Here is a 15,746-nt window from a genome sequence, read left to right as displayed (position 1 = left end):
AAACCATAAATTAATCACCACAGGCAGATGTAGAACCAATCAATACAGTTATAGCTCAGGGGCAGATGTGCTCCATGAGGTAGAAAAGGTTATTGATACTAATTACAGGGTTGGTGGTTTGATCCCGAGCCCCTCCTGTCCACAGGTCGGTGTGTCCTTGGGCAAGACAATGAATCCCAACTTGTGTTTAGGCCAAAATGTTGTATGACAGCTCATTTCTATTACTGTCTGAATGTTTGCACCTGCAAATATGTTTTGATGGAGACGTAACGTTGACCATATTCTGTTTTCTATTAACATTATGAAGAAATGTGTCAGTGAATATATATCACTTCATATCAGTAAGTCTTTTAATGTATTTGATGTAATGTATAAAGATGGATGTCGTGACAGCCCCTCAAAATCCAAATGATCTTGATTTCCCCCTGGTGGCTGGCTGCAGTATAGGTCTTTAACCCTGCCTCCTCTATGTTAATGGTTGGGACATTGACCAAACTAAAAGTACGTGTTGAATACATTTTTATCAAAGATGGTTTCTGACCTTTCAGTTAGTTCTTATCACACTGATGTTTGTCGAAGCATTTTATATTGGTTTGTTTATGAGTGATTCGATGCTATGAAAACAGAGTGAAACCTCATGATTGACAGCTGAGACTGACTCCTGATTGGTTGTGCTTGCGTGTGGACCTCTGTACTGGGGCTCCACACCAGGATCTCTACTGAAAAGCGCAAGAAATCTTTAAGATTTTTGTACAACAGGAGGAAGTGGAGACCCGACCCTTTGCATTGATTTCTTTAAAAAGACTGTATTCTGTGTTTAGAAATACGTGCATGTGCTGTTTACATGTGGGCAAGTTACCTTAGAAGAGAGGCTAATGGAGGGGTCTTGTGCTTAATGATGTGTTCACTTATTGGTGACTAATAAAGTCATATCGGGAACTAATTGCCTGCACTGTTGCCTCATTAAGCAAAGCATGACGTCCTGCCACAGGGCACTGGCTGCACACCCTGCTACAATCCCCTCCCATCTCAATACTTCACAGTTTTACTCCATATCTATTCTTCATTACCATAGGTGGCCTTTCTCTTAAAGATATGGAAAAAAAAAAAAAATCTTTTCCATGCTGTTATTCGCCTGTTTCCAGGCTGCTTTTTTTGCAGATCCTCATTCCTCATCTCAAGTCTTCAACATTTTCTATCCATGTCTTTTTCCCTTCAGTCACCTTCACACGCTCCGGAGAGATTGGCTCATCTCTCTTCTTACGTCTCCATCCGCATACCCCTCCATTTTGCACATGCCCACTGCCCTGCTTCTGAGCCACATCTCCCTCCCTCCATCTCCAACTCTCCCCCCTCTTTTATTTATGGGAATATGCTGATGGGGCAAACCCAGGTAAAGATAGAATTCTCTTTCTTCTTCTCTGGTTACAGCGTGAGAAACAGAAATCGAAATAGAAAAACAAGTGAAATGGTGGAAGAGTGAACGAGCACACACAATTAATCACTGAGCTGTCATTTGTCCAAAAAAGCCAAGCCATTCATCAAAATGTACAGAGGAGAAAGAGGGAAAGGGTGAACGAGGTAGAGGCAAAGAGAGGAGAGAGAGAGAACTATCACAGGATCGGTGCAGGATTTAATTAGGTCAGTGGCAAGTAATGTGGCTGTGTTAATGCTGATCTTTGCTTTGGAGTTGGAACAGCAGGCTGGTGGGAGATCGGGGTCAGCAGGAGAGTAATTCAATCTCACGAGGGAGAAAACAAGAAAAAAGGTAATGTCTTTAAATTCAGTCGCATGTTTGTAACACAAAAACAAAATCACAAAACAAGGAACAACATCACCTAAATGCCAGAAGGACTTGTTGTGTATTTTCCAGAGCACACGTAAAGCCAAAAAAGAGCAAGAGGGGAACAAAATAAACAAAGAATGAAATAACACATTTAACCTGAGGGAATGTCATCCTGACAATCTGTCATTTTACTTGACAGGGGTCATTCTTTCCTTTGCATTGCTGTCACACAACATTAGAAAAATGAAAACTTACTTCAGTGACATTGCGTATGAATTTAGATTAGAAAACCTGCACATCTGCTCTTTTTGTGGGGGCGCCCCTGCTTGTCAGAGTTAAGGACAAATCACAGGTAGGGTTAATGGGATCCGTCTGTGTCAGAACATCCCTCAGGGAGAAAAGGAAAAAGGAAGACGGACTGATAAAATGAGGGAGAGGTGAGAGTGGAAGGTGAGGTTTCCACGACGGGTGGTGGAGCTGAGGACGGGCAGAGGGAACTGCCTCTGGTGCGAGACCGGGAGTCGTGCGAGGCTAAACTTGGGGAGGTGACACGTCGTGAAAAGAATAATGCATCTTGACAGAACAGCACTCTCTGCCAACACGACCAATGAAGCCCCCGAAGCCGAGCAATGTGGAGCACAAGCAGCACCTGTGAACTAACCAACTGCCACCCTGGGGGAGCGTCAACAACCTGGCCACCTGCTTAAAAAATGCACTCGCCAAATTCACACCGCCCATTAAAGTCAGTGCATTTCATTAGACGCTTCGCTGTGAGATGTGAGCGACTGCATCCCCCATGAGTCCTGCGCTGAATTCCAACATCACAACCACTCAGGAGACATCCTATAGCTCCCGCTCAATAAAATGCAGATACATTACTTCACTTCGAGGAAGACTGTGTGACTGTCTGACTGAGTTCAGTGGCTTTACAGCTCATATCTCCATTTTTTACTCGCTGCAGAAATCACGTTTTTTTGTTTACTACACGTCGTCGCCTGCGTCCGCCCTCATCAACGAAAGCTCTTGGATCTCACCTTTCCAAGTTGACATCTTTATCAGCGTCTTGTACGTTTATGACACCTCTCTTTCATCCTGAGATATTTATATTTTCTTTGCTCATAGTTTTTGCGTCTGTCCCATGTTAGAAATATCATCAACACGCCCACTCACTGGCTGTGATTTTCCAGACATTTTTCTGCTGCGTTCTCACATGGGCTCCCTCTCACGTTCTCTGGGTGTTTTACAAGACGCCTGGCAGGAAACGTTGTGTGACTACTGAACAGAGACATCAGATGTTGTACCTAGGATCTGCTGGAGCCACTCTCCCAATTGGGGGTCACAGCTCAAAATTATTACCAGAGAGACCACTTTGGACTTTCATCTTTCACATTTGCTCCAGTTGTGCATTCAGCCTCTGGTACTCCCCAATCTTCTGATGCTCCTTCTCCCTGATGTTACCCTCAGCTGGAATTGCCACATCTATCTAACTGGGTCTGGTTGGTTGTCCAGTAGCTGTTTGTCTGGAACACAAAGTCCAGCAGGATCTTCGCTATGTTGTTCTTGACCACTTCCAGTGCTATGTCCCATTGGAATTTGGGTCCTTTGATCCATACTTATTGCCCAGATGTGTGTATATCAACTTCATCTTCATCTTCAACTTTATTGTCCTAGAGAGGAATAAAGGGCAAACAAGAACTCACAGGCACAAGAAAGAAAAAACATTAAAATACATAAATACATCAAATAACAAGAGAAATCCGAGAGCTTGTAAAACCATCAATCAAACCAAAAGTAAGACCCTCATCATTCATCAGGCGTGAGCGGGGAATGTCTAATCAACTAGGTCATCATTAGAACTGAATAGTTTGATGGCCTTTAAAAGAATATACAAGCACCTGAACTCCATCTACATGATCTTATATATTGCTCCGCTGCCACATGATTGGCTGGTTGCATAATTGCATATATAAGCATGTGCTCATGTTCAGCGAGTGTATTTACTATGTGTAACATTTCATTAAAATGTCCAAAACTAACTACACCTATATTTTGTTGACCTGTGTACTGACATTATCCAAATTTTTTCCGATTTTGTTCAAACTCAGAGAAATCCCTAATTTTATTCAGGCAAACAGAAAGTTTCATATAAGTTGCCCTTTTATTAAATCTTATCCACTTTACCTTTGTATTTGTCCGTCTCTGCTGTCACCTCGGGGGAGGAAGGAACACACTCTGCTAGCCAGTTAGCCAGTCGGCTGTTTTTTCTTAATACATCACGATTATTAATTGCCGTTTGCTGAGTAATATGAATAACACTTTAATACATTACCTCATCCTTGAACATTATTTGCACATCAGGTAGATTTTCATAAGCAATGGAGGTGAGCTCCCATGATCCTACGCTGCTTCACTATGTCATCAAACTATCTTGTTGTTGTTTTGATTGAGAGACCCCTAGTGGCCGAAGTTACACATTGTACGTTTAAGATCACAGACACTCTTACAGCACCACACATATGAAGCTCTGCATTTTTCTGTTAAAAAGAAAACTAAAGGCTGAGAAGTGACTCAGGAATTCAAAATGTGTCTGCAGGTACTTTCAAGGGCAAGTGTTGAATAAAGTTAGTTCATTTGATCTTCATAAGATGCAATTTATGCAATTTTACCTTTTCCTGTGCGGTCCTGAACGTTGAAAAATTCAGCATGTGCCGCTGTTACAGTATGTAAATAGAGCTTTTCTCAATCTCACAGCTAATGGCAGGCTGAGAGTCAGGGGAGGTTGTGGTTGTAGACTTAATGGAAAACCTGCACTGCTTTGTGCTGTCGTAATGGGGGGAGATTATCTTGCCATGCAGACCGACTGGATGAATGCTCCTCCACAAATTGCTCGTACCTCTCCCTCCTTCCCACCAATCTCCCTCCCTCTCCTTCTAGATGTTTATGACGGACACTATACACATAAGTGGCGCATAAGCTTTAATCATGGCTTAGGCGGGGGCATATAGCTGACAGTTAAGGATGGAGTTTTGGACTATGCTGTATCTTTTAATGATAATTTGCGTGACCGTCTCTATACTTCTTCTTCAGGAGCCTCCTCTACCCTTTCTTTTCTTTCTTTTCTTTCTTTGGCACTGTGTTAAATATCCATCTGACAGGCTACCTAATGTTTACCTCCGAGAAAGATCAATACCACAGCGTCATTGTCCAGACTTCATCCTTCAAGCACAATTGATTGTGTTTCTTCCTCTGCATGGACACGGTGAAACCAGACAGATCCATGCGGTTTGGTGTCAAAGTGAATGCAAAACACTGTCAATTAAGTTAACTTAGTTCCCATTGAATATGCTCATTAAGTCATTTGAAGGACATCATGCCTGTTACTTTTTCAATTAGATTGTAAAGATATTGCCTCAGGGTGGGATAGAAGTGAAATGGTGAGATGGAAATTGTGATAATTATTAGATTTTCATGGAAATGTGGACACAGAACTGGAATTGGTCCCAAAAATCAACTCTGTTAGGCTCAATATTCAATACAAGGATTTTGTAGTATTTGTACTTACTTATCGTCTTAGGACTTAATCCTCTTTGCCTGTTTCTGTAGCGCGCACACAGATACACACACATTGAGGACTTGCTCTTTAATAGAAAGTTGTTCCAATGAAACTATTGAAATATTGATTATCCAGAATATTCTAAAAATATAGTGAAATACCTGAAAAAACAGCAAACTAAACAGTACACTGAACATTCTGCACACAACCTCTGAAACTTTTAATTATTTAGATTTTTCATGTATAATTTATTGAAATGGTTATTTAGTGGTATTCTTCTAAAGGTAGGTTTAATTAAATTTAATTTAATTAGAGTTGTTTCCCCAGTTACATAGTACTATCAAGCTGAAAAACACAAATGCAATCAAATATTTAGAATAAACGTTTTACACATTTTGTTTTATATTTTAAACACAAATGCATATTCTTTTCTGCATTGGTTTGTTCTGTATAATACGTTTTAATATCTGTCCTTATTCAGCAAACATAAACACAGATACGAAAGAATCCTATTGTCTATTATTATAGGCCAACCAATATATCAGTCAGGCTTCAGTTTTAATACGTTATTTACATGTGAAATAAGGTCCACACTGGTCCGAATTCTTCTTCTTCAGTGGAGAAATAAGGAATCCTTCATGTATTGATTTATTTTATTGGTTCAATATAAAAAAAACTTCAGTCTGATATGTTTTAGCTTCAGAATGTAAACTCTCCAACGTGCTAAGAACCAGAACAAAAACCAAGGACCTAATCCCAGCGTCCTCGATTGTTGCTATGACCCTGAAAAAAAGAGGGTAATTGCGACATTTTCTTGGGGTTAACCAACCCTTCAGAAGTACATGAAATCTCTGTGATTGAGTGTAAATCGCCCATTACCTACACATGTTGAGACTGCTGTGAGAGCCCTCCAGGTAAAGTACAGGCTGGGTCTTGGGGCGTCCAGCCATGTGGAGAGCGTCTGAGAGTCGGGTGGTCAGCGGGTCAGCTGTGAGCGCTCTGCCGCTCTCTGATTCTCGCTGCTGTGGGTGGAGAACAGTTGCACGTGTGCTTCATCATTTCCAAGCTTCCCTGGAGAAAAACATCCCCATGAAGACCAGGAGAGGACTCTGTCCTCTTTTCGCCAGCGTGACGAGGACTCAGACATCTGTTCATTTGACAGAGGTGTACTTCAGGAGCACCTCTGCAATCATTTCAAGCCACTCAAAGCACGTGGACCGTATCTAAAGCCCCTATTTATAGTTGAGTAGTTCACCATCAGTAGGGGAGTATTAATTTATGTCATTCCAACTCATCCAGCCCTTTTGCGAATGAATGAATATACAGTGTTATGGTCTGTTAATGCAATATTGATGAGGTAATGCTGATAGTAATGAGATGCCCAAAGTAAATCACAGTGTTCACATTTGGATGAGCACATGCTTCCCCGTGTATTTACGCTCTTCTCCCTTCAGCTGACCATTAATTTAATTGACTGGGCTTGTTGTTGTTCATCTGTTACGTTTCAACCATGGAAAATTACGCATTTATCAATTAAAGTGCTGACAGTTTCCCAACCAGTGATGCATCACTGAAATGGGCTTTGGCTTTTATCCTCATGGGCTGTGATCACATGAGCTCTCCTGCTTTAGCTCACAAACAAAACATGTTTTTATCTCAGTTTCCCTAGAGGTTTTTATTTATTGTTAATATTAAGTCAATTTCTAATCCTTTCAGGGTTTCTATGTCTCTGTGTCGGTGTCAGCCAGTGGCCAGAGGCGTTATGTTTTCTGGTTTTGGGTTGTTTGACCTTCCCATTCTTGTGAACACGATATTTCAAGGAAGGAGGGAATTGTAATTGTAAGTGATAAAAACATTTATTTGGTCTCAAGGATGATTTTGAGATCTAAGATCAATGGCCAAGGTTTCTGTGACCTCAAAAACATTTCTTTTTGCCTTGTGTTTAGGAACAGCTCCAGGGAATTCTTCCAAATTTGGTACAAACATTCATGTAGGCTCAAGAATGAACTGATTCGATTTTGGTGGTCAGACGTCAAAGGTCAAGGTGGACTCACAAAACATGTTATCGGTCTCTTTCACATGATATCTCAGGTCTGCCTTAAGGGAATTTATTTATCAACCCTAACCCCTATCCCTTTGTTTGCAATTAAGATTGAATGATTAGATTTGGGGGGGGGGGGTCAAAGGTCAAGGTCAAGGTGACTTCATGTTAGTTTGTAATAAACTGTACTGGTTGGCGGAGGCTTACAAGCGCAGGGTAGTAATTCTCGTTTTTTCAACTGTCTTCTTCACTTTTCACATTTTTTCTGGGCATTTTCACCATTAAATCTTTTACTGAAATTGTCTTTGCTTTTATTGTCTGGGGTCCCACATAATGTCCACATATATATGTAATATGTGGTATCATGATGATCTTTCATTGGACCCTTCATTCATCTGTAACTGTATTTTTTATATATTAAAAAGAACAGTATTTAAAGCCATTCAGAGACTCAGAAATCTCCACTGTTGCCCTGCATTGTGATGTCACCGATGTGTGATTGTGTGTTTTTGTTTCATTTTATTACTGTGGCAGGTGTTGGCTGTTACTGTAAGTACTGCCACAGTTGGTCTCTCTCACACACACACAAACACGGCTGGTATTGGCCATAGTGATTATAGTAATAGTAGTAGCAGCATGATTATATGGCTGACAGTGTGTTTTGTTCAGCTCAGTCAACATGGGGATCAATATTAACTACTTAACATGTATACTATATATAAAAGGGTGATTGTAGGTTGTATAACAGTCATATACTTATTATTAGTGTTTTCTTTGTTTCCTGTGTTTTCGTCTGTTGTCTGTATGATGTTGGTTTGTCTGCTCATGTCTTTTCTCTTTCCAATCCCCAGAGACAGGACGCACATACACGCACACGCTGGCACACACACGCACGCATGCACACGCACGCCTGCACACGCACACACACACACACACACACACACACACACACACACACACACACACACACACACACACACACACACACACACACACACACACACATACTTATTCCCGGGTTTCCTCAAATCTCCCCACTGCTGAGAAAGTGAGTGGCAGTGCCGTATGCATACAGTCTGCAAACAGAGCTGAGGGGATTTTAACTGGATACGTCACAACTAAAGGGGGGAAAGAAAAGAGGGAGGGACAGAGGAGGGGAGAGAAGGAGAGAGGAGAGGAGAGCAAACGATGAACAGAGAGAGAAAGAGAGGGGAGAGGGAGTGAGAGAGTGAGAGTAGAGAGGGATATATTGACTCAAAGCTGGTCTGCATGCTCCACAGTGTGTGAGAGACAGAGGACGTGAGAGCGGATAAGATGGAGTGCTGGCACAGATGAAGACTGTCCCTGGGTACGTATTTGTGGATGGCTATATTCGTGCATGTGTCAGCTCGTGGAAAGTGTGTGTGTGCCTCTGTGCATACACATGTGCATGCATGTGCTCTGCGTCTCCGTATGTAAGAGGGATCGGAGCGAATTGAGTTTTTAAGCAACATGCTGCAAGTGTGTCATTTGTACATGGGTACGACCGCAGTGAATTTGGGTGTTGTTACGTAAGAGCAGGATGAGAGACTGAATGATTGAGGCTATTGAAGATGGGAACTGGCAGTTTGAGTCTTTATCTGTGTGTCAGGTCTTAACGCACGCACATGTGTGTGTGTGAGAGAGAGTCTGTTCAAGTACTGTAACTTCCTATGGTGAGGAGGCAGTGATGTGCATGTTTTAAGTCTTGTCCTGTTCCGATATAGGTGGGTTATTGGCTAAATTGTCAGTATACGCAAGATTACCTCCGTATCTGAGCATGTGTCTTAGTGTGCGTGTAAAAAAAGACAGAGTCAATATTTTATGATGCACTGGAGGTGAGTTATAGATAGTAATATGAATGCAACTGAAGAAAAGGAAGATCTTTGTAGTATTTTTAGTGCTTGCCTACACAGAGGATTCCCATTAGTAGCTGTTTGATGCTGATTCTTCGTTGCTTCTACATACAATCGAAACGTTCTCAGTTCAAAGGCAGAGTCGAGTCCAATGCATATGGCAACACACAGGACAACAGCAAATTTACATATGTTACAATTTTGATAACAATCGAGAAAATTCTTATTTTACATTTGTAAATTTGCTGATTTTTTGTAATTGTAAATCAGGGTCTTTGAATTTTTACTGTTGGGCAGTAAAAACAAGAAAAGTTGACGACATCATCCAGAGTTCTTCTGACATTTAATACAAATTAACTAAATCAAAACACAGAATAGAATGGAACAAAACTTAAATGTCCACCAAAGTGGAAAATTGTCCTTGGCTCGTCAATAGACGAGCAACAACATGAAGACAGACAATCATCAACAATGACAGACACGGTTATGAAAACAATAAACAGACTACTGAGCGTTGATTAAAATACTAATTGTTACACACACGGCAAATAACAGAGCTGCAGATATGCAAATGAATTAGCATTTTAGCCCCAAAAAAAGAATCATTTAATTTGGGGGTGAAATTGTTTTGGAAACCAAGATGTTTTGATAAACACAGACAAACTGCACAGAAGTAAAGGAACATAAGTCACAAGATGCAACATAATGGACAAATTAAATATATAGGAGGTGATGACGATTGACGTGCACTCTCAGGTGACCTGCTTTTGTAGCAGTGTTTGAAATGATGCCTTCTCTCACATCGTGAAAGTAAATAAAAGTGGATTTGTCCGGACCCTGTTTTAAGTATTGATCAAATTGAGATTTTATTTGTATTAACTAGTTCTTTATTATGAATAATTCTCACACATATTGACATCATTTGGATTCAGCGATTGCTGTTTTAAATCTGGGCAAAGAGGAAATGTTTCGTCAGTATCTTTCAGTCTCTGAGAGGAAAAATAGGAAATGATAGCTTTTGGCTTAACTCGGTTTGAATTTGGTTAACGCTTATTTCGCTTCATTTAGTGAAAAATGTGCTAAGGGCCGAGAAAACGCTTCAAATAGTATTATGTAAATATTGCTCAGGGGACTTGGGGAGAGAGAGAGAGAGAGAGAGAGAGAGAGAGAGGGGAGTGAAAGGGAGAGATAAGGGAGGGATTAGAGTTAAGTGCAGATACACAAGTGACATCACTTGTTCATACTTTGCAGCACTACATTTGAATATTCATCCGGAGCATCATAATTGGTGTGCCGACACTTTGTGTGACTCACACTCCAAGTGCTAGTGGATCTGCAGTATTTCTATTTCGGCCTTTGAGAAGTCGGAGTTGCATCAACAGATGAAAGCAGAGACGTATTTTCGGTTTTCTCCCGGATGTTTCAGATGTGTTGTGAATTTCGACGTGTCGACTTTGTTGACCTGCCTTGAATAGAAGAAGGGACCCCCTGCTGCGGCCGAACAAACTCGCAGATATTGGAAAGTTAGAGGCTCGGCGGAGGTGGAGGAAATAGGGCTGTGTGGTTTTTCTTTTCTTATTTAAAGCCTCTTGTCCCTCCACTCTGTTTCGGTCTCAATTGTTATTGTCTCACCTCATTCCTCTCTTCCAGTCCCATTTGACAGTCCACATGAGCGTCTCCAAACCCCCACCTCCTCCCTCCACCTCTCACCTGACCATTCCCCCCTCGTCCACCTCCAACCCGTCCTCGTCGGCCTCCTCCCCGTCGGCTATGCCCCACTCCACCGCACTTCCCCCTCCCTCGCCGGTCAAGATCTCTATGCAGGAGCACTTTGCCATCAACGTGTGCCCGGGCCCCATCCTCCCCATCCCACAGATCTCAGACTTCTTCCCCCGTTTCCATGACTACCCCTGCACGCCGCCGCCTCCGAGGGAGAAGAAGATCCTGAAAGAGGAGACATTCAACGGGGAGACGGGAGGGGGTTACAAGGATGGGGAGAGGAGGGGGGACAACGACGGAGACAGGGAGGAGATGTTGGACTCTGATGATGACGACAGTGAGTTCTGTGTGTGGTGAAAGTTTTGTGTTTGTGATACTATGTGAAAACTAAACGAGACAGCATAAAAATGACACTGCCGATACTCATTCAAAGTTACTTTCTGCATTTTTTCTCTGAGGTGCAGCGTCTGCTTGAAGAGTAATTGTGGACTCAAGCATTTTTTTCCCAACGTGTGTTTCACTCCCACTTTACGTGACACGGTGCCTCTGATGATTTATTAGACAACGTAACAATAGTGACTCAGTCTGCGAGTTTCTGTTCATTCCCCGAAACGTAATCAAACAAAACAGATCAATTCATATTAGGCAGCGTCATGTTTTTAAGAGGCCATCTGCTACAAATATGACTCAGAGCTTTTGAGTGTTTGTGTGTGTGTGTGTGTGTGTGTGTGTGTGTGTGTGTGTGTGTGTGTGTGTGTGTGTGTGTGTGTGTGTGTGTGTGTGTGTGTGTGTGTGTGTGTGTGTGTGTGTGTGTGTGTGTGCCCCCTTACTGGCAGAGTAATTGCAGCGATTTGTGTTGTTTTCAGCCTACCTGGGCACGTTGGAGTTCAACCTGCTGTTTGATCAGGAGAACAACTGTCTTCATTGTACTATTCACAAGGCAAAGGTACACACATGTTCAAATCATCTTCTTCATACAAACACACGTCTGTCTGTGGTTGCATAATCCTCCTTGTATGACCAGTTGACAAAAATCTCCCATAATGCTTTAGTGTTTGCACAAGGCGTCATAACTCTTCCTCTCAACCAGTAGCATGTTCGCCACTATACTCGCCACAGCTTGTCAGTTCAACGCAAAATCATCTCACGGCACGACAGCAACATGCTGGACAATGTTGCCCCGTCGCTGCGGCACACAAATTTGGCACAGCCGTCATACGTACAAGGACACCAACCTTGTATTACACATCGTGTACAGTTACATTACGTTAATTACATAATGTTGTATATAAATATATAATACCTTGCTGAGCAGTTCCCTTGAGGATGACACAAAGGAGTTGAGGATGGGGGGCGGGGGGCGGGGTGGGGTGGGGGGGTGGAAAGAAACACCCAGAAGCGCTTTTGAGATGTAACTACAGTAGAGGAGGTCTGTCATATTCACTGTCTTTTTCTGACCCTGTCAGTTGTGTGAAGTGTTTGAGGGCATGATGACGTCATCTTTGACACTACTGTGTGTATGTGTGTGTGTGTGTGTGTTTGTGTGTGTGTGTGTGTGTGTGTGTGTGTGTGTGTGTGTGTGTGTGTGTGCGTGTGTGTGTGTGTGTTTGTGTTTGTGTTTGTGTGTCTGTGTGTGTGTTTGTGTCTGTGTCTGTGTCTGTGTCTGTGTCTGTGTTTGTGTTTGTGTGTGTGTGTGTGTGTGTGTGTGTGTGTGTGTGTGTGTGTGTGTGTGTGTGTGTGTGTGTGTGTGTGTGTGTGTGCGTGCATGCATGTGTGCGTCTGCTTGTTTCCACAGGGACTGAAAGCCATGGACTCCAATGGGCTGGCTGATCCATACGTCAAGCTTCATCTTCTCCCCGGGGCTAGCAAGGTCACTGCTCCAACCTTACCTCAGTGGCAATTAACGTAACATGCAACCACACTGGGCTGTCCCAGACACTGACACTCCGCAGTTAAGTCCCACTTCACACAGGCTTCACACACTGGCTGTGAAGAAGACGATTAATTGAAAACTCGAAAAATAAGAAGCTTGTTGTACTTAATTTAACTTTATAGCCAAGAAATAATGATTTACTTTATTTTAAATGTTACTCTCCCCTGTCAATTCTTGTTCATCCGTCTCCATCAAAAGGTCAAAATGCTCTTGTGAAAGACGTGACACAGCAGCGGGCTAATTTAGTGTGTCGTTTCAAGCTGCTGAGCAGGGAGCATTTTGGTTGCTAGCTGCTTAATGTGGCTCGTCCAGTGCTCTGCTTTATAGAGCACAAACAAGTTCTGGTCTGCTGCACCGGGCGCTTGTCTTGTTTTCAGCTCCAGAGGCAGGGAAGATAAGGCTCGCCACAACAGCAACCGAACCCTCCTCCAGCACCGGCATGCAGAATGCAACCTGTTGTCAGCCATTTTGGCTCAAGGTTGACACGAAATGAGGTTATGATAAGCGCGCGGAGGATGCCCGGGCAAGATAGGTGGAACGAGGCTCCTGTCCCGGGTCTAAAGGTGCTAACAATAACAATGTCTGTGGGATTTTTGTCCTCCAGCCTTGCTCATGTCTGTCTTCTCTCCCACGGTCACTGCTCTCCTTTGCCCACTTTGCCCCCTTATCTCCGTCTCTATCTCACAATCTGGCTGTGACCCTCTTTGACCTTGAAATACCAACAGTGTGTGGAGAGAAAGGAGACAACTGAGAGGGAGGAAAAAGGGGGGACTAAGAGAGAGGGGGAGTGGAGAAAGAGAGGGGAGGGAGGGAGAGACAGATGAGGGGAGGACAGCAGCAGGTGGTTGCCATGGAAACAGGGAGGATTGTTACACGGCTCACGTCAACAGGCAAGCGTTGATGGGGAAAGAGCGGCGGCGGTGGTGGTGGTGGCTGGGGAGGGGCAGGGGGTGGGTTGCAGAGAAAGCGTGAATGGGTAGGTAAGTAGCCATGTACCAGCGTTTGCTAAATAGCCAACCAGACGGGGGGGCAACGTCACTTACAAAGTGGGAGTGTGCAAAATGAAGTAGTGACGATGACAGACGCACACTCACACACCTACACTGTTCCACATCTTAGACTCGGCATGCGAGCGTCGCAATGAATTATCCAGATCACAAAAGGTTTCAGTTTCTGCCGGGAAGCGAGTTGTCAAAACATTGAGCACAGCGGCACACGCCAGCTCTGTCCCGCACATTGTCCTCCTCTCTCGCTCTCACAGTAAACAGGAACCAGTACACAGCTGAGCGTGCCCGCTGTGTCAATCACACTGCAACACATGTGGCACATGACCTTGCATTTATACAGACACATGCTAAGGCTTTAGTCACAGTCACACAGAGAGGAGCTCCCTTCCTCCGCCGCTGCCTCACACAAAAACATGCACACGCCTCCGTGGTGGTCACTGGTATCTTCATATGCCCGTTCCTAATGGAGGTGCATGGAAAATTCACTCGGAGCCAGACTGTTCGCTCGCAGCTCTGGGAAGCAGGGACTGGGAGAGAGGGAATAGGAAGTACATAAAAAGATTCATCCAGACAAATGGAGAGAGAGGAGGGAGAGCACGATGGACAGATGGAGGGCTCGAGATAAAACATTTAGAAACAGATGCAAAAGCACTGGACTGATGCAGCAGGGAAAAATGGAGGCTGGGAATGTCAGGGGGGGCAGGAAGAGGGAGCTGGTGATTTGAATGTTTGTAGATGGAGCAAGTGGCATAAGATGTGTGCCCAGGAAACGAACCCAGTTAAGTCAATAAGGAGCGATGATTATATGTGATGTAGTTATTCCGCTGAGTCTTGCTGGCACACATACAGCTGTGCAACACCACGGTGAGTCGTGACTGTGCCTGTGCGCGGCTCCTCCTGCACATTAATGAATCAAACAAATGACATGAATCAAAGACACTCGTTCCCTTCGTGGAAGAAGCTCAGGAGGGCTGACTCTTGTCGACAAGCCAGAAGTTTCCAGCAGAAAATAGAGAATGAAAAGGGAACGGTGACGGGGAGGGTAAGGGAGGTAGAGAGGGGTGAGGCGGCACAGGCGGAACAATGGGATGTGAGGAGCAAAAACAGACCAGGAGAGAAAGAGAGAGAGAGAGAGAGACAGAGAGACAGAGGAGATGGAAGGGAGGATTCAGCATCTGGCCCTGAGGCGCTGTCGCAAGAGGCTGACTGTGGCAGAAAGAGAGGGAGAGGATTAGGTGTTTTATCTGAGCATGTTAAAGAATAGGCTTCACATTTTTCTCTTCCAGCTGGATATATTCAGATTATATAGTATATGTATGTAGCATTTTAATGGTGTAATATTTAGACCCACTTTGCATATTTAAACAGTAATGGTGACATTTAAAAATGTCTTATTCTGCCTCCAAAAACTTTCTAACTCTCTGACCTTAGTCTACCTGCATCAGTTTGTTCAGAATCAGAAACCACCTTGTTGGCCACATGTGAAGGAATTTGAATCCGGTGTGACTGAAGTAAAAGTACAAATAAATAGACGGTCGTGTACTCAAGTCAAAGCAAAAGTACCCAATTAACTGCTTGAGTTAAATTAAGTAAGTACTTGCTTTCAAAGTATTAAAAGTACAGTCTACAATAATAATACAGACAGTCATCATCTGCATCTCTTTTAAATATGGTCAGACTCTAACCATGTTTCTGACATGTTCCATGTTCCAGCTTTTACTTAATAACGTATTTTGGGGGACTGTATTCACATGTGTATCAATACACATTTGGAATTGGTGCTGTAGTGAATATCGATGGCTCCAGGACAGTGTACTGTATGTGTGGTTGCCT

The 15,746-nt window shown here is 43.3% G+C and overlaps 1 protein-coding gene across 1 annotated transcript in view; it reads left to right on the top strand.

The window, feature by feature from the left end:
- Positions 1-8,428: 8,428 nt before the first annotated feature.
- Positions 8,429-15,746, top strand: part of doc2d (double C2-like domains, delta) — a 37,535-nt gene continuing 30,217 nt past the window's right edge. Inside the window, exons 1-4 of the mRNA XM_035145283.2 lie at positions 8,429-8,728; positions 10,905-11,310; positions 11,840-11,919; positions 12,769-12,843. Coding sequence (XP_035001174.1) covers positions 10,923-11,310; positions 11,840-11,919; positions 12,769-12,843 — 543 coding nt within the window. The 5' untranslated portion in view covers positions 8,429-8,728; positions 10,905-10,922. The remainder of the gene's footprint in view (positions 8,729-10,904; positions 11,311-11,839; positions 11,920-12,768; positions 12,844-15,746) is intronic.

The sequence above is a fragment of the Hippoglossus stenolepis genome, chromosome 2, assembly GCF_022539355.2.
Source record: "Hippoglossus stenolepis isolate QCI-W04-F060 chromosome 2, HSTE1.2, whole genome shotgun sequence".
In the NCBI taxonomy this organism is placed as follows: Eukaryota; Metazoa; Chordata; class Actinopteri; order Pleuronectiformes; family Pleuronectidae; genus Hippoglossus; species Hippoglossus stenolepis.
This window is presented reverse-complemented; position numbering and strand designations above follow the sequence as displayed.